The sequence below is a fragment of the Mixophyes fleayi genome, chromosome 12 (genome assembly GCF_038048845.1).
Source record: "Mixophyes fleayi isolate aMixFle1 chromosome 12, aMixFle1.hap1, whole genome shotgun sequence".
Lineage (NCBI taxonomy): Eukaryota > Metazoa > Chordata > Amphibia > Anura > Limnodynastidae > Mixophyes > Mixophyes fleayi.
In genome coordinates, this window is record NC_134413.1 from 77,487,534 (window position 1) to 77,506,150 (window position 18,617).

General features: G+C 47.5%; 2 protein-coding genes across 2 annotated transcripts; one reads left to right on the forward strand and one right to left on the reverse strand.

The window, feature by feature from the left end:
• Window positions 1–795: 795 nt before the first annotated feature.
• On the reverse strand, window positions 796–11,994 carry SCNM1 (sodium channel modifier 1). Its single transcript, XM_075192036.1, has 8 exons — window positions 11,683–11,994; window positions 10,808–10,878; window positions 10,180–10,268; window positions 6,089–6,186; window positions 5,220–5,320; window positions 4,314–4,471; window positions 2,690–2,822; window positions 796–1,716 (listed from the first exon to the last, which is right to left on the reverse strand). Exons 1-8 carry the CDS (start codon window positions 11,731–11,733, stop codon window positions 1,617–1,619), a joined length of 801 nt encoding a protein of 266 aa, XP_075048137.1. The 5' UTR covers window positions 11,734–11,994; the 3' UTR covers window positions 796–1,616.
• On the forward strand, window positions 11,906–17,384 carry LYSMD1 (LysM domain containing 1). The gene is made up of 3 exons (XM_075192037.1): window positions 11,906–12,371; window positions 14,720–15,021; window positions 16,364–17,384. Exons 1-3 carry the CDS (start codon window positions 12,201–12,203, stop codon window positions 16,530–16,532), a joined length of 642 nt encoding a protein of 213 aa, XP_075048138.1. The 5' UTR covers window positions 11,906–12,200; the 3' UTR covers window positions 16,533–17,384.
• Window positions 17,385–18,617: the final 1,233 nt, after the last annotated feature.

The window sequence follows — 18,617 nt, forward strand, 5'->3', positions numbered from 1 at the left end:
ATTTATCACTCTTTATGTTTAAATTAATTATAATCTGATATTTTACTCCCGGAATCAACCAGATTCAGCTGAATTGATTTGAGATTAAAGGGTATATTTACTAAACTGCGGGTTTGAAAAAGTGAAGATGTTGCCTATAGCAACCAATCAGATTCTAGCTGTCATTTTGTAGAATGTACTAAATAAATAACTAGAATCTGATTGGGTGCTATAGGCAACATCTCCACTTTTTCAAATCCACAGTTTAGTAAATATATCCCCTAAGGCTTAATAGATGACATTAGAGATGGTATTTTTCCAATAGCAGATGTATTCTACATCTCAGAATACAGAGAGCCTATTAGTGTGGTTGCATGTCTATCGCCTATCCAGGATTAAATACAATTAAAACCCATACATTTTGTGTTCCGACTTACATACAAAATACTTTTATTGTTACCAGGGGCAGCGCTGGGATCTGAAAATCAATACCTTAAATCCCTCACAGCTTGCTCCCTGCCCCTGAAAGAACACACGACTAGAGAGCAAACGGGAAATGTCATCTCTAGTTCCATGGAAGGATTCTCTACAGTCAGAGCAGGGAATGTGATACCGGAGGAGGTATTCTTGGCAGATACAGCACATGGCCTCAAGGAAGGGTCAAGTATTACGGAAAGAGGATGAACGGGGGTAAATGGGGTCGTTTTGGTAGATGGTAACGTGTCACATTATATGTACCCTACAAGACATTCTGGAGACAAGTTTCTTGAGTAAACAATTTGTTATATTTCGGCTTCACCCAGTACATAGATATTATATCAAAGAATTGTACAACACACACAAGATTGACATTTATTTGAAAATACCATAAAAACCCTCAAACAGACCATTATAAAAATCACTTATAGAACAAAAATGAGTTCAATCCATTTTTTTTGTCAACCTCTATTTTAGATGAGCAGGAGACACTAAGAAATAAATTTACTAAACCTTCAAAATAGTAAAAGTGGGGGTGTTGTCAATAGCAACCAATCAGATTCTAGCTATCATGTTCTATAATGTACCAGATAAATGTTAGCTAGAATCTGATTGGTTGCTATGGGCAACACCTCCACTTTTACTAGTTCAAAGGTATAGATAGGCAGTGTAATATACTGTATGTCTATATATATATAAGGAACCAAAACAGATTTGTGTGTATTTTGGGATAGTCATAAAATACCCGTATATCAGACAATGGTTTACTTGGAAGAGAGAACACATTGAAATCAGTTACACAGGGACAGGTGACATGTTTAATTTCATGCACAAATCTTTTCAGGTAATTTAATATACAAATATTTGCATTGTTATAGGTCAAACTAGGGCAGATTGACAAACACAGCGTTGAATTCCTGAGCGCACAGCGCCCACTAGCGGGCAGTATGATGAACTGCAGGTCGGTGAGCTGCTGTTGGTTAGCATACAATCGTAGACAGGGATGACGAGAGTAGCAGTAATCCGAGTCAGGAAGCTTTTGTTGTCCGTGTCCGGTTAGCAGCTCTGGTGTCTGTGGGACAAGAGGCCAATCTGTGTCCATGACGGGCCTGTATAATAGTCGTTCATATTAATGCCCAAGTCTGGTCAACCCGATGTCCTCAGGGTGGTGGCATCGCAGGGGGCTCTTCTTCATCAGAGTCAAACTCAACAGTTTCATCCTTAACCCACTTCCCCGTGCCATCCGGGATCCAGCCGGAGCTGCAGAGAAAGAGAACGACGTGTGAACAGATGCAGCAGAAAAGGTAACAAGTCATATAGACAAGGTGTGAACCTGTAACAACTCCTCCCCCCACCACATAAATGAGGTGGTAGCTTCTGGACTGCACCACTTCACTGTCTCAGAGGGGGAGGTTGGGGGCTTGGAATTTAAACCCTTTGCATTGAGTGGGGCCAGTCTTACACAATACCTCCTACTATTTAACCCCCACAGTCCTCTTACTGTATCATTCACCTTAGTTAAAAGGCCTCTATAACAAAGAGGGGAGAGGAGCTGGAACACACTTGTGAGTTAGAGAGTATTATACAGCTATGGCATATAGACGATCACTGGGCTCCCCAGGAGACTGAATGGTACTGGTCACTGGTAAAACATTTCCCACGTTCAGGGCTATCTCATTACCTCTGACATGCTCTAAACCTGGACAGCCTTTATCTCTAACCTAGTCCCTCCTACACAGGCTGCCACTCAGTCATGTGTGTCTCTCTTGCACACAGTCCAAGCTCTCTCACTTCTCCACCTCGCTGCTGCTCCTTCAACCTCTCAAACCAGTCACCCTTACCACACCCATTGTACCTAGCATTCATTCATCAAAGTGTTTAGCAGAGCTCCTCACAGTGACTGTATGAAGAAACACTGGACGATCCTGACGGTGTATGATAATATCACCGAACTGCAACAATTTCCTTTCTGGTTTGCAGGTTTCTGGATAAAACATCCCACTACCTGCACCAATTTATTGTCTCAAAGAGACATCAATTATAGGAGAGGATTCTGGTCTTCGCTGATTAAGTTTTACACTGCAATACAGGCAGCATTATTGTGGGCTGGGCTTACTACTGGAGTACATACAGACAGATTGACTGGAAGAATGAAAACGGTTGCATCGGTTTTGCCAAGAACACCACTGCCCGTTTCTTGCCGACCATCGATTCTAAATAGGGCGTTACCCACCTCTTCAGTAACAAGTAGTGTTGCATTTCCCGTCTTCTGTCTGGATCATCACCGAGATCTTCCTTCTTCTCCGAGCTCTTCAGAGTCTTCTTACGTCCGCTGCTTTTCTTCACCTGAGACTGTTTGCAGATACCTGGGCAGGGAAAAGTTTTAGGATAAGTTCACGATTGTTGACCGAACGTACATTCAATGTGCTCAATACATACGCATGACCTACAGAACATTAATGATAAATACTTAGAATACTAATGATCCCGTTGCTATGCAAACATCTACCATTCCTACTGTTGAGGTAGAAGGCTCTTACGTTTTTGGGAAAGTGAAAGGGACCTATAGTTGATGACCACATATTCTATTTCATTGCTCTACTTGAACATGACTAAGCAAAACTAAACATGAACAGTATTGTCCAGGGCCTTAAGGATAAACGTAAAAGTTGGTCCTTACATTTCTTTAAAAACACACCCGATATTGTTGGCCTCAGATCATTTTATGGGCAGCAACGTTTCACCGCTCAAAAGACCGATTGATAATGTAGATAATACGACCACACTATCACAACACTGTAGGACACGGTCTAGTTAGATCTGATCTAAACCAATTAAAGTTGGGTCACATTGGCCGATAAAAAGTTTGGCTTTAATCCTTGAGCTCAGCGCCTCGTTTCCTCCTGGGGATTTACTGTAACATGAGACAGGTTGCGTGATACATTCTGGGGCCCTAAGGTCTACAAAGCCAGGGGTAGTCATTAAACAATCAGGGTGACAGGATTGCCAAAAGCTTACCACACCTATCTACGGAGATGCATGGAACCCAACCCATGATACCAAAGTGACGGGTCTCCCCAAAAAAAATGGTAAATTTTGGCAATCCTATAGTCATGTGTATTCCTCCCTCCAATGAATAGACGGAGTTGGGGGGTGAATCTGCCGTCAGGGCTCTGACAGTAGAAGAGATCACTGAGGCAGTCACTTCCTTTCCCAATGGTAGGCTGAGGGCACCAATGGCTTCCCACATTAAATGTTATAAAGTACTGTATAGGTAGAGATCATTGCCCTGCAGCTCAATGTTAAATTTCATGATGACCGAGACAGAGGTATGTTTTATCAAGTATTCTCTCTCTGTAAGGTACATGCTCATGTTATGGCTGTAGGGCCCAATTTCTTGTAGTTAGGATGTCCATATATACACGTAAACTCCTCCGCTGCCAGAGTGTTGGGCACAGGCGCGGCAGGAGAGCTCAGCCTAAACGGAGTCACCGGAGTTGGCCTCAACTAACAGCACTTAGGGAGAGAGCCTGGACTGTGTGCCCCTTGTGTGCAAGAGAGAGAGACATACAAGACTGTGTAGCAGCCTGTATAGGAGAGACCAGGTCAGGGCTGTCCAGGTTTAGAGCGACACAGCCCTGAACGTGGGAAATGTTTTACCAGTGACCAGTACTATTGGGTGCCCTGTGACGGTCTTAGCCAGTGGGCTTTTAAAGTAAGCCCCACTTCAGAGAGGGAGACTCCTGACCTGGGTGAATTGTGAGGACTGTGAGCAAAACGAGGCTTGGGCTCCTACCGTTGCTCCACAGATAACCCTCTGTATACAAATTCTAGGCGTTATCACGGTTGGCCTTCACCTGAGGAGCTGCTCCCTGGCTCACCGCCGGGTGTCTCTGCTGTGGCTTCTGGTGGGCAGGGTCGTGTGTTCATCGGATGGTTGCTCTCGGTAGTCAACAAAGGGGCAGGAGAAGGACGTATCTCAGAAGAGCTGTCCTTCTTTCCAGCATCTCCTGGCCTGGAACAAAACAGGATAAACCACGGTGGCAAAAATGTACACTCATGATTGGACATTTATATATGACCCTGAAATAATCAATGTGATTACTGTTCTCTTCCCTTTGCAGACAGTTGCCATCTTTAAAAAGCTACTTTGTACAACAAAGCTCCTCTATCTTGCATCATTTTGGGGGCAATGTTAATGTTAAATTTAAACAACTTTGTCGCAGTCTTCTAAAAGTGACTAATTTCCGTTTATATGTTGCCTTCACCCTGAATCGGGTATGCAGTCTCATAGGTAACAAAAATGTATTTCTTGAATAGAAGTAATTTAAGGGATAGTGTTTTGGTAACTATTAGAGTAGTTAACATCCCAAACATAAAATGTTAATGGTCAACAATATAAATTATATCAAGACGTACAATTGGAGGAGTCAATTGATGGAACATTAAACAGCAACGTGACCTATATTGAGAACAGGGCTTCCAAACAAGCATTCATCCCTATGAGGATTCAGGCTTCAGCCCACCAGCCCTCCTTGTACTCCCCATTCCAGAGTGATAGGAGATAGAGAAGCCCCACCAGTCTGCAAGGGGATGGGACAAATAGCATGCAAGGCAGATTTAGTTATGACTAAACCTTAGTTAATTATGGAATATATTGTATATATAGTCATTTCAAACACCACCTTTACCCAGTGCCGGACCACATGCACCAGACAACAGTTGGGCCTCTAGTGTTCTCACTCCCAGCCACAGGTTGTTACCTCTTCCTAGAGCAGCAGCTGTTATATGGCGCAGCCTTCAGCAATGCATGCTGGGTGATCTTCCTGGTCTGTGCAAGCAGAGGAGCGGGAGCCTTGGGGAGCTACAGGAAGAGAGAGAACGGTATATTATCTATATTGTATACAGGAGATGAGTGCATGGATCATCTAATACAAAGGGCTCTGGAGTGTCACAAGGGACAGGAAAATAGAGTTAAATTTTTATTATATATTTTTTTTTTTTAACAACTCTTCAGTAAAACATTTAATTAAATTTTTCTTGGCGTCTCATTAACTATTTTGTTAATTAGTAACAGCTGGTGAATAGAGTTTTCACAGTAAAGTGACCTTTGCAGAGACTGAGGTGTAACCAATGAACAAGGGAGGACACAAACATACATTCCAAAATCACTGCACAAAACAAGCACGTTCCGTTACGTGTCCTACTTTGATCTTGGCCAGGACTTGCCGAGTTTACGGATATGTTCACTTAGACATAACCAATATTTACACAAATTAAAAGTTATGTATAAGGTGTATAACATTTTTTATTTATTGTTTATAAAACAACAACCATGCCAGGCTTTGCACAAATATGTTTTGACAAGTAGGAGTTGGAACGGCTACTAGCTGGAGGGGTCTAATGGAACGTAGCAATGTAACACTTCTCCTTTCAGTAGAGGAAGTAGAGAATTATTTCATCACTCCTGTATGTTTGTTAACAGCTGGAAGAGTTTTTATTGTCTTATAAATGACAAAAACAGAGGATTAAACCGCAAATCCCAAAACATTCCAGCCACTTATAATCCAGAAGCTGAGTGTAGAGCTAGTAACCCTGGATGTACACACTCCGCAACAGACTTGTACCGAACCTGTTCTCCTGCCTCTTCTGCACGGACATACTCCTGGTGCCGACGTTTCTGGATCTCATTCCTGTGATTATTCTTCTTCCCATAAAATCTCTGCATACCTGGAGGAGAGGGGAGATCAGGGGGGGACAGAGAGTAGCCCTGGAGGAGAGGGGAGATCAGGGGGGGACAGAGAGTAGCCCTGGAGGAGAGGGGAGATCAGGGGGGGAGGGGACAGAGAGAGTAGCCCTGAAGAAGAGGGGAGATCAGGGGGGACAGACAGAGTAGATCTGGAGAAGAGGGGAGATCAGGGGGACAGACAGAGTAGCCCTGAAGGGAGAGGGGAGATCAGGGGGGGACAGACAGAGTAGATCTGGAGAAGAGGGGAGATCAGGGGGACAGACAGAGTAGCCCTGAAGGGAGAGGGGAGATCAGGGGGGACAGAGAGTAGCCCTGGAGGAGAGGGGAGATCAGGGGGGGACAGAGAGTAGCTCTGGAGGAGAGGGGAGATCAGGGGGGGACAGAGAGTAGCTCTGGAGGAGAGGGGAGATCAGGGGGGGACAGAGAGTAGCCCTGCAGGAGAAGAGAGATCAGGGGGGACAGACAGAGTAGACCTGGAGGAGAGGGGAGATCGGGGGGGGGGGGGGGGTGGGGGTGGGGGTGGGGGGACAGAGTAGACATGGAGGTGAGGGGAGATCAGGGGGGACAGAGAGTAGATCTGGAGAAGAGGGGAGATCAGGGGGGACAGACCAAGTAGACCTGGAGGTGAGGGGAGATCAGGGGGGACAGAGAGTAGACCTGCAGGAGACGGGAGATCAGGGGGGACGACAGAGAGAGTAGCCCTGAAGAAGAGGGGAGATCAGGGGGGACAGACAGAGTAGATCTGGAGAAGAGGGGAGATCAGGGGGACAGACAGAGTAGCCCTGAAGGGAGAGGGGAGATCAGGGGGGACAGACAGAGTAGATCTGGAGAAGAGGGGAGATCAGGGGGACAGACAGAGTAGCCCTGAAGGTAGAGGGGAGATCAGGGGGGACAGACAGAGTAGATCTGGAGAAGAGGGGAGATCAGGGGGACAGACAGAGTAGCCCTGAAGGGAGAGGGGAGATCAGGGGGGACAGACAGAGTAGATCTGGAGAAGAGGGGAGATCAGGGGGACAGACAGAGTAGCCCTGAAGGGAGAGGGGAGATCAGGGGGGACAGACAGAGTAGATCTGGAGAAGAGGGGAGATCAGGGGGGACAGACAGAGTAGCCCTGAAGGGAGAGGGGAGATCAGGGGAGACAGAGAGTACACCTGGAGGAGAGGGGAGATCAGGGGGGGGGGGGGGGAGACACAGACCAAGTAGACCTGGAGGAGAGGAGAGATCAGGGGGGAGGGGGGACAGACAGAGTAGACCTGCAGGAGACAGGAGATCAGGGGGGTCAGAGAGAGTAGACCTGGAGGATATAGTAGATCGGGGGGGGGGGGGGGACGACGACGACAGAAAGAGTAGATCTGAAGAAGAGGGGAGATCAGGGGGGACAGAGAGTAGCCCTGGAGGAGAGGGGAGATGAGGTGGGACAGAGAGTATCCCTGGAGGAGAGGGGAGATCAGGCGGGGGGGGGGGGGGGGGGGACGGGGACAGACAGAGTAGACCTGGAGGAGAGGAGAAATCAGGGGGGGGGGGGGACAGAGAGAGTAGACCTGGAGGAGGGGGGAGATAAGGGGGGACAGAGAGCAGCCTTGGAGGAGGGGGGGGGGGACAGACAGAGTAGCCCTGGAGGAGAGGGGAGATCAGGGGGGACAGACAGAGTAGCCCTGGAGGAGAGGGGAGATCAGGGGGGACAGACAGAGTAGCCCTGGAGGAGAGGAGAGATCAGGGGGGACAGACAGAGTAGCCCTGGAGGAGAGGGGAGATCAGGTGGGACAGAGAGTATCCCTGCAGGAGAAGAGAGATCAGGGGGGACAGAGAGTAGCCCTGGAGAGGGGAGATCAGGTGGGACAGAGAGTAGCCCTGGAGGAGAGGGGAGATCAGGTGGGACAGAGAGTAGCCCTGGAGGAGAGGGGAGATCAGGTGGGACAGAGAGTATCCCTGGAGGAGAGGGGAGATCAGGTGGGACAGAGAGTATCCCTGGAGGAGAAGAGAGATCAGGGGGGACAGACAGAGCAGCCCTGGAGGAGAAGAGAGATCAGGGGGGACAGACAGAGCAGCCCTGGAGGAGAAGAGAGATCAGGGGGGACAGACAGAGCAGCCCTGGAGGAGAAGAGAGATCAGGGGGGACAGACAGAGCAGCCCTGGAGGAGAAGAGAGATCAGGTGGGACAGACAGAGTAGCCCTGCAGGAGAAGAGAGATCAGGGGGGGCAGAGAGTAGCCCTGGAGGAGAGGGGAGATCAGGTGGGGGGGAAACAGACCAAGTAGACCTGGAGGAGAGGAGAGATCAGGGGGGGGACAGAGAGAGTAGACCTGGAGGAGAGGGGAGATCAGGGGGGAGAGAGAGTATCCCTGGAGGAGAAGAGAGATCAGGGGGGACAGACAGAGCAGCCCTGGAGGAGAAGAGAGATCAGGTGGGACAGAGAGTAGACCTGGAGGAGAGGGGAGATCAGGGGGGACAGAGAGTAGCCCTGGAGGAGAGGGGAGATCAGGTGGGGGGGAAACAGACCAAGTAGACCTGGAGGAGAGGAGAGATCAGGGGGGGGACAGAGAGAGTAGACCTGGAGGAGAGGGGAGATCAGGGGGGAGAGAGAGCGGGGGACAGACAGAGCAGCCCTGGAGGAGAGGGGAGATCAGGGGGGACAGACAGAGCAGCCCTGGAGGAGAGGGGAGATCAGGGGGGAAAGACAGAGCAGCCCTGGAGGAGAGGGGAGATCAGGGGGGAAAGACAGAGCAGCCCTGGAGGAGAAGAGAGATCAGGGGGGACAGACAGAGCAGCCCTGGAGGAGAAGAGAGATCAGGGGGGACAGAGAGTAGCCCTGGAGGAGAGGGGAGATCAGGTGGGACAGAGAGTAGCCCTGGAGGAGAGGGGAGATCAGAGGGGGGATGGGGGGGACAGACAGAGTAGACCTGGAGGAGAGGGGAGATCAGGGGGGACAGACAGAGTAGCCCTGCAGGAGAAGAGAGATCAGGGGGAGCAGAGAGTAGCCCTGGAGGAGAGGGGAGATCAGGTGGGGGGGAAACAGACCAAGTAGACCTGGAGGAGAGGAGAGATCAGGCGGACGGGGGACAGACAGAGTAGACCTGCAGGAGACGGGAGATCAGGTGGGGACAGAGAGAGTAGACCTGGAGGATATAGTAGATCGGGGGGGGACACAGACAGAGTAGACCTGCAGGAGACGGGAGATCAGAGAGAGTAGACCTGGAGGATATAGTAGATGAGGGGGGGGGCAGACAGAGTAGCCCTGGAGGAGAAGAGATCAGGGGGGGACAGAAAGAGTAGATCTGAAGAAGAGGGGAGATCAGGGGGGACAGAGAGTAGCCCTGGAGGAGAGGGGAGATGAGGTGGGACAGAGAGTATCCCTGGAGGAGAGGGGAGATCAGGCGGGGGGGGGGGGGGGACGGGGACAGACAGAGTAGACCTGGAGGAGAGGAGAAATCAGGGGGGGGGGGGACAGAGAGAGTAGACCTGGAGGAGGGGGGAGATAAGGGGGGACAGAGAGCAGCCTTGGAGGAGGGGGGGGGACAGACAGAGTAGCCCTGGAGGAGAGGGGAGATCAGGGGGGACAGACAGAGTAGCCCTGGAGGAGAGGAGAGATCAGGGGGGACAGACAGAGTAGCCCTGGAGGAGAGGGGAGATCAGGTGGGACAGAGAGTATCCCTGCAGGAGAAGAGAGATCAGGGGGGACAGAGAGTAGCCCTGGAGAGGGGAGATCAGGTGGGACAGAGAGTAGCCCTGGAGGAGAGGGGAGATCAGGGGGGACAGAGAGTAGCCCTGGAGGAGAGGGGAGATCAGGGGGGACAGAGAGTAGCCCTGGAGGAGAGGGGAGATCAGGGGGGGGGGGGCACAGACAGAGTAGACCTGGAGGAGAGGAGAGATCAGGGGGGGACAGAGAGAGTAGACCTGGAGGAGAGGGGAGATCAGGGGGGGCAAAGAGTAGCCCTGGAGAAGACGGGAGATCAGGGGGACAGATGATTGACTCACAGGTTATATGTTTCTTTCCAGACCGATGCACAGTCAGCATGTCAATAGTGTCAAAGACAGGTCTGTGATGACACACGGTGCAGGCGTACCTAACAAAAAACACACATCACCATCACACTCGACAACGACAGTTTAGTCACGTCATTTTACAGAATATTAAAGACACAACCACAAGTGACAATTTAGATTCATGTACTATTATCAGAGCACATCCTGAATATTTAAAAACTGCACGGTGGGTGTAGTACCATAACACAAACCTTATAAAAAGGAAAAGTGCAATGTATGCCCACAGCAACCAAAAAGATTCTAGCTATCATCTTCTAGAATGTACTAGAACAGGATAGCTATAATCTCATTGGTTGCTATGGCCAACACATCCACTTTTTAGAAGGTATGACATATCTACCCCTTCCTCTTGTCTTCATAAACGGTCATATATGCAACAACAGTAGTAAAGTGTTGATTGTTTCTGTCTCTGTTCTGTTGAGCGATAGGCATCAGCCTCAGACAGGGCCAAGAAGCTGTTGCGAGGTCCAATGGTGGATATAGGTTTTTTTTCTCTTCTCATTACAGTAATTAGAGTACCCCTTGAATCAATTTATTTAATTCCAAGATTATTACATACCTTCCATTTTTAAGAAGCAGGGCTTCATCTGTCGGTATGAAACTGGACAGCAGGTCTGCAACCCTCCTTTTCTGGGTGAATAAAAATCAAGATAATGGGTTAGGGTGTTTCCTGTCCATTAGAACACCTATCAAGAGGTTGTTCCGTCACCTCCAGTCCCCATCACCAGGGGTGATTTGGAGTTACACGTATATGCGTGGACATGAGCTAAATACAACCTCCCACATTTAGAGTTGTGTTCCGCTTAGGCCCATCTGAACTCTAAACACAGACGTACCAGACAACGCAAGGTTCTACTTACATTACAAGCATGGAATGTGCACTTACTTTATATTACACCCCCAGAAGTCAGATGGCACTAATACTAAATGTATACTGCAATTGCACGCGCCTTAACGCCAGTGGCAAATACATGCACCAGTATTTGGAGCTGCACAGCGCAACATGGTTTGCAGGACAGGCAAACGCTCTGGCGCCCTATTATTATAGCAGTACAGGACAACCCATCCCACTGTCCTGGACAGGCCATGTTTGCAGGATAACCCCTCCCATAGCAGTGCATGTCTTCCAGATCTCCTTACAGGAACAGTGACTCTGCTAACTCACCTCTGTGCTGCTGTGGGGGGGGGGGGGGGGGGGACATCTGGAAACCATGCACTGCTTTGGGGGACTAAGAGCAGTGTCTGTCAAACCTGTGGCTTACTGTGGGACTACAAGTCCCAGCCAGTTCAAAGGCTGGGCCTTGCAATTCCACAACAGCTGAGAGAGAGCCTGCTACAGGGCATGCTGAGACCTGTAGTGCCACAAGGCACAGTAACTCCCTCCCTGGGTGCAGCACCCACCTCTAAGTCACTTATTTACTGCCCCTTCCTCACCTTCAGCACGTTCAGCTGGCTGCTGTCGTCCCCATCCCGTTTGAACGACATTTTTAAACGCCTGCCGGCCACCGTAGTCCGCGCGCAAGGGTTGTCGGGAGCTGTAGTTTTCTCCTCCTGACCTAGTTATTCAACTCCGTGGGCTGCGCCCCCCGATGCATGCCGGGACATGTAGTCTTTCCTAAGTCCAGTTCCCTTGTTCTCTACGCACCCTGGGGACTTCATATCCCAGCATGCCTTGCTGCTGTCACCTCTGTCCAGCTGTTATTGCCTAGTCCAGGCATAAGAAGGGAGCTTCCAGCAAGCTGAGGTCTGGTCTCTTCCTAATGGGAAGTGATGAAAGGGTTGGGACATCTCCCCCAGCCACAGTCATGTGATGCAGAACATTTCATTTCTGGTCTCTCTCTCTCTCTCTCTTTGTGCAATTTGATTTAATTTGCAGAAGCACTGTGGAGTGTGTGCACATCATGTGACAGGGTGAAGGAGCCTCATTGTGCAAGGGGTCCCTGCAGAACCAGATGGCCTCTCCTCCCAGGCATGGGGACCCCGGGCTGCTCCATGGCTCCAGGACCCGCTCTTACGGTAGCCTGGTCCAGTCAGCCTACTCACCGGCCAGGATCAGGAAGGTGGAACATCTGGTCCAGCCAGGGGACACGCTGCCGGGCTTGTCACTGAGATATGGAGTCACTGTGAGTATAATAGACCAGGGGCTGGGGCAGGTTCATGTGCTCTCCACAACTTTCAGACCAGTGCTTGAGTCACTCTGCTGTGTGTTTTATATAGGTCTTATTTACTGTACTATATACAGCGCTGTGTAATCAGGGGCAGGAGGACATCCGCCCCCCCGGGCTGGTCCCATGGTGAGCTAGCTTGGACTTGGTCTCTGGGCCACCCTTTAATACGTTCCTAATAGGCTACTGAGCCTCCCGGGCTATAATTTGCCAGCCAGCCCCTGTGTGTTGTATGTTTCTGTTTTATAAAGTATAATAATTGTTTTTATACATTTTCTTTCCCTTCACTTTCTTCTTCATTGAGGTTGTAGTCTTTCAGGGGTGTAACTTATCCCCTCTCTGCCTGTGGCTTAAAAAAGATAGCTGCTATCTCATACTTGATATACCATATTCTGCACTGCTATGCCATATTCTGCTCTCTTTAATTCCGGGCACGTTGTGTTGAACAGTTGAATGATATACGTTCTCTTTTCATATGGACAGCGAAGGAGCCAGGTGTGTTGTCCTGTACTGCTATATACTTATACTATAATATAGCGAAGAAGCCAGGTGTGTTGTCCTGTACTGCTATATACTTATACTATAATACAGCGCAGGAGCCCGCTGTGTTGTCCTGTACTGCTATATACTTATACTATAATACAGTGCAGGAGCCCGCTGTGTTGTCCTGTACTGCTATATACTTATACTATAATACAGCGCAAAAGCCCGCTGTGTTGTCCTGTACGGCTATATACTTATACTATAATACAGTGCAGGAGCTCGCTGTGTTGTCCTGTACTGCTATATACTTATACTATAATACAGTGCAGGAGCTCGCTGTGTTGTCCTGTACTGCTATATACTTATACTATAATACAGCGAAGGAACCCGCTGTGTTGTCCTGTACTGCTATATACTTATACTATAATACAGCGAAGGAACCCGCTGTGTTGTCCTGTACTGCTATATACTTATACTATAATACAGCGAAGGAACCCGCTATGTTGTCCTGTACTGCTATATACTTATACTATAATACAGCGCAGGAGCCCGCTGTGTTGTCCTGTACTGCTTTATACTTATACTATAATACAGCGCAGGAGCCCGCTGTGTTGTCCTGTACTGCTATATACTTATACTATAATACAGCGAAGGAACCCGCTGTGTTGTCCTGTACTGCTATATACTTATACTATAATACAGCGCAGGAGCCCGCTGTGTTGTCCTGTACTGCTTTATACTTATACTATAATACAGCGCAGGAGCCCGCTGTGTTGTTCTGTACTGCTATATACTTATACTATAATACAGTGAAGGAGCTCGCTGTGTTGTCCTGTACTGCTATATACTTATACTATAATACAGTGAAGGAGCCCGCTGTGTTGTCCTGTACTGCTATATACTTATACTATAATACAGCGCAGGAGCCCGCTGTGTTGTTCTGTACTGCTATATACTTATACTATAATACAGCGCAGGAGCCCGCTGTGTTGTCCTGTACTGCTATATACTTATACTATAATACAGCGAAGGAGCCCGCTGTGTTGTCCTGTACTGCTATATACTTATACTATAATACAGTGAAGGAGCTCGCTGTGTTGTCCTGTACTGCTATATACTTATACTATAATACAGTGCAGGAGCCCGCTGTGTTGTCCTGTACTGCTATATACTTATACTATAATACAGCACAGGAGCCCGCTGTGTTGTCTTGTACTGCTATATACTTATACTATAATACAGCGCAGGAGCCCGCTGTGTTGTCCTGTACTGCTATATACTTATACTATAATACAGCGCAGGAGCCCGCTGTGTTGTCCTGTACTGCTATATACTTATACTATAATACAGCGCAGGAGCCCGCTGTGTTGTTCTGTACTGCTATATACTTATACTATAATACAGTGAAGGAGCCCGCTGTGTTGTCCTGTACTGCTATATACTTATACTATAATACAGTGAAGGAGCCCGCTGTGTTGTCCTGTACTGCTATATACTTATACTATAATACAGCGCAGGAGCCCGCTGTGTTGTCCTGTACTGCTATATACTTATACTATAATACAGCGCAGGAGCTCGCTGTGTTGTCCTGTACTGCTATATACTTATTCTATAAAACAGTACAGGAGTAGTGGGGCGCGATATTCTCTGTATAGTCTAGTACACTCCATGTGTTGTGAAACTACAAGTCCCAGCATGCTTTGCCAATATATAGCAGCTTATTGCTGGAAGGGTATGCTGGGACTTGTAGTTTCACAGCACCTGGAGTGTCCCAGGTTAGCCAACACTGGTCTAGTAACACCCCACTGTGTGTTTGTCTATAGATGGAGCAGATCAAGCGAACAAACCGATTGTACACCAATGACTCCATCTTCCTCAAGAAGTACCTCAGCATCCCGGTCCTGACCGAGCAGCCTGAGCTGTCCAATGGGATGTATTCTAAGGAGGATTTGGGTGCAGAGGGCACTGCCAGCCAAGGTCAGTCGGAGAGAGAGGAGGAGAAGAGGCACCATCGCAGCACCCCCAAGGAGGAGGCCTCAGTCAGTGACTTCATGAGCAAGCTCGACACCAGAATCCGGGTGTCCAAGAGAGCCGCTGTAAAGAAGATTCGGGAGGTGGAGACCCTGTAAGTACTGAGGGAGATGTTGGCTTACTTTGGTGCATGTAATACGCAGGTGCTGTAACCATTAGCAACCGACGAGATATTGCCCCTGAGCCGTCTAGTGCCTCAGTAATGTCACCAGCCCCTGGAGAATCTATAGGCTGTATATTGGTTCATCCCACAAAATGGCTGCCTCCGCTGTGTGAAGGGAACGTACCCTTTAAACATCCCGCAGTCCACGTCCCATTCGGCTTAGTCCATCCGTAATGTATCTGCTGTTGGCTAATGTTACCCTCGCCCGCGCAGTGCCACCCTTATGACTAGTGTTCACTTAGGAAAACCAAGATGGCGCTTGTGCATGTGACCTAATCCGCTATTCACACAAACATACACAAGAGGCGTCCAGACTTTGGTAGCCCCTGTTGTCATCCGAGATGCAGAGAGTTGTCTAATTTTGGGGAGTGCAAAAATATTCAGTCCATTAGAATCGGTACATTTAGGAGGTATGATAGCGGGAACGGTCTACGTTCCACCCACATTCTTACATGCAATTCTCAATCAGGCCGCAAGTGTCGTAGTTGTCTTATTGACCAGCGTGGTGCCATTTTGTGGGCTGCACCAGTACTCGTGAGAATACAGCCTGTCCGGTTACTAGGAACTGATGATCTGACTGAGGAAAGAGACATTTTGGCTTAGCCATGTCCCTAGTTTTCTAGTGAATTCAATGGCTGAATATAGGTTCGGTCCACAAAATGGCTGCTTTCAGCTGGATCAACCCACAAAATGGCTGCCTTCACCGTGTGTAGTGGGACAGACACACATTAATCTGGCACTGTGGCCACTACACACAGGTGATAAAAGACCTAAGCGAATTCATGGCCTAGATATTGAAAATGGCCGCCTCCACTCACAGCCAAGTTATGTAAGTATGTATGTAAACTATATATAGCAGGAAGGGACAGAGTGAATAGGGAGAGAGATATTTAGAATATCAATATTAACAATATCAATAAACAATAAAACATTCTAATTAAAATATATATTTCCAGGTTAATTGGAATAAAATATATTGGGTTAGTCTCTAAGACTGTTTGCAAGTGATTCCTCTTTTTGGAGGAAGGAAATGCAAAAGTTTGAGTTAAGTCAGCTATAAAAAGAAGATTTTAACAGTCGCTGGAGTGAGCGTGGTAATAGCACAATATTCTTCTTGTAATTTCCTGATGTTGTAAAGTGTAACCAAGTCTCGTAACAAGAGAGAGACCTCAAAAATGTTACGTTGCATGCGACAGGCGCAGTCATTTGGACACTTCCCTAAAGTCACTAATTAATGTTAATCATTCGAACCCTGTTTTTTTTGTCCCCCCAGGACGCCAGAGGAGGACACTGCATCCAGAGTAGCCGCCGGCTACCAAACCGCGTCCAGAGAATCCTCGCCACAAACTCAACAACGCTCGTTGCTGGGCCCCGTCCCTCTCACCATAACCACGCGGGCGTCTACTGTCCGAGATCACGAGGATGAAATATTTAAACTCTGATTTCTACCCTAAAACTTTTTTTTTTTTATATAACTTTTTAATGTTTTTATTTTTCTAGTGATTACTAAAAATGTTTTTGTTTTTTAAATAGTTTTGAGATGAATTTGCTGTATCCCCCAGTAAGTCTGCTGTGTGAGGACCTTATCTGGATTAACAAACTTTTTGTTGTTGTTGTTGTTGCAAGATGCGGTTTTAGAGAAAGAGAGAACAGCTAAATTTTGGGTAATTTTTGTTTTCTTTTAATCATTGTGAAACCAGGCGGCCGGAGGTTTTCAGCGACCTGTTCCTCTCGTCGGCCACAGGGGGGAGCCCACGCTCAGTGGAGAAAGGTTGCTGCATGGTAGCATCGCTCCTATACGATACACCAGGACATCACAGGCTTAAAAGGACTACAAGTCCCATCATGCTCAGCAAGACATATATATCATAAGGACTATTATATTCTACAAATAGTATAGGGTATAGCTCCTTCTGCTGTAAGTTGATTGTTTAACTAATGCAAGTCTGGTACAATTTTTTGCACTAATTCTCCTGCCAGGGGGCGCTATTCCCCTGCTCGATGGAAAATTGACAGCTCATCACTCGCAACCAAGTTACTTTCAATGACACCTCTAAGGTTATCGCCCCATATGAATTACTGAACATTTTATCATAGGATGTGTATTAGGTTTTAAAGTTCTTTTCCCTGATTTACAAAGGATTATGGGATTTGTAGTTTTGCATCAGCTGGAAAACCAGATTGCAGAGCTGTTGACTAATTTGCATTAAATAGCGACTTATTTATTTTTTATCAGTTGTTAATATTATATTTAGGGAACATTGTTGTAATATAAATAAATGTGTTCAGCTATATTTTAAACACCCGTAGCCTATCAAGCAAATAGTATTGGCGGTATAATCCAAGTACAGCAATCTGGAGAAGTTGACCGTTTAAGACGAGTTGACATCTAAAGCCCTGGAAGTTAGGTGGTTAATGTATCCCTGTCCAGTTATTCATGATATTAAACTTTGGACTCCACTCCTAAAATATCCAGACCACTACAGGTTTGGAGTGTTACAGAGTAACTATTAAAGGTTCGAGAGTCCAACTGAGAAATATATCAAACCAGCCTTCTATGAAACGCGTTTCGCAGACTTTGTACGACACTGGCTAAAAGGAATATGGGGTGGTATTAAGAATGTTTCTTCTGTACAGTGTAAGTAGTCATCTGCTGGGTTGATGAAATGGCCAGACTATTATGATGAATAAAAGTGATTTCTCGTAGGGCAGCAGTGATGCTGAACTCCATCAAAAAATATTATCCGCACTTGCCGTAGCTTCCATCCCATCCATGGTATCCAATACCCAGGTCCCACGCGTTTCCGGAGATACCTATCTCTTGCTACCAACTCAGCTCATGATACTCCAGGTTCATACCCTAATTGTGGGGTTCCCTTCCTCTGGCACCTACATCGTCTATGCTGTAGGGGTTCCTAAGACGTCCTACCCCATCACGTCTCTGCTTCGGCCCAACAGTCCTAGTGCTATAACGATTGGCTCTGATTCGGATGCCATAGCGACATGACGGGGATATGAGGTGGGGTAGATGTAGGACACTCCTTTCTTGGGGCCAAAGTTCTTCGGGGTCCCCTACAGTACAGAGTATTGGGATTCCAAAGAAGGAACCATCCGTGTGTTTGCACCAAGAGGATACGACAAACAATATTTAGAAACTTCGTTTTACGCAGGTATTTTAATTAGTCCTTTAAGGAAGAAGTTCTCCTTTAACGTACCTTACAAAAGTGGGACACACTTGGTTACCTCGCCAATCTTCCTGAGCTCACCCCCTTTTCCAATGGTAAATTTGGGATACTCCCAAGAGCAAATGCCGATGAGTATATGTTAATATACAGGCTTTGCTCTTTACCAAGTAGCGGTTTTACTGGCTTGTAAAATGTACATTATACACTTATTTTGCATATTTCGATAGCCTAAACACAGATACGTCAAGTACCTCATTGTTATTAATGCTGCAGGGGAGCAGCCATTTTGAGGGCAGACCTTATCAAGATGGCTGCCTTGTAGTCAGGTTGTGCACACCTACT

Coding starts and splice junctions, on each gene's coding strand:
- SCNM1 (XM_075192036.1), bottom strand. CDS start 11,733: ATGTCGTTCAAACGGGATGGGGACGACAGCAGCCAGCTGAACGTGCTG. Junction 5,321..6,088: donor CAGAAGAGGCAGGAGAACAG/GTTCGGTACAAG, acceptor CTCTTCCTGTAG/CTCCCCAAGGCTCCCGCTCC. Junction 1,717..2,689: donor CACTACTTGTTACTGAAGAG/GTGGGTAACGCC, acceptor CTTTCTCTGCAG/CTCCGGCTGGATCCCGGATG.
- LYSMD1 (XM_075192037.1), top strand. CDS start 12,201: ATGGCCTCTCCTCCCAGGCATGGGGACCCCGGGCTGCTCCATGGCTCC. Junction 12,372..14,719: donor CACTGAGATATGGAGTCACT/GTGAGTATAATA, acceptor GTTTGTCTATAG/ATGGAGCAGATCAAGCGAAC. Junction 15,022..16,363: donor ATTCGGGAGGTGGAGACCCT/GTAAGTACTGAG, acceptor TTGTCCCCCCAG/GACGCCAGAGGAGGACACTG.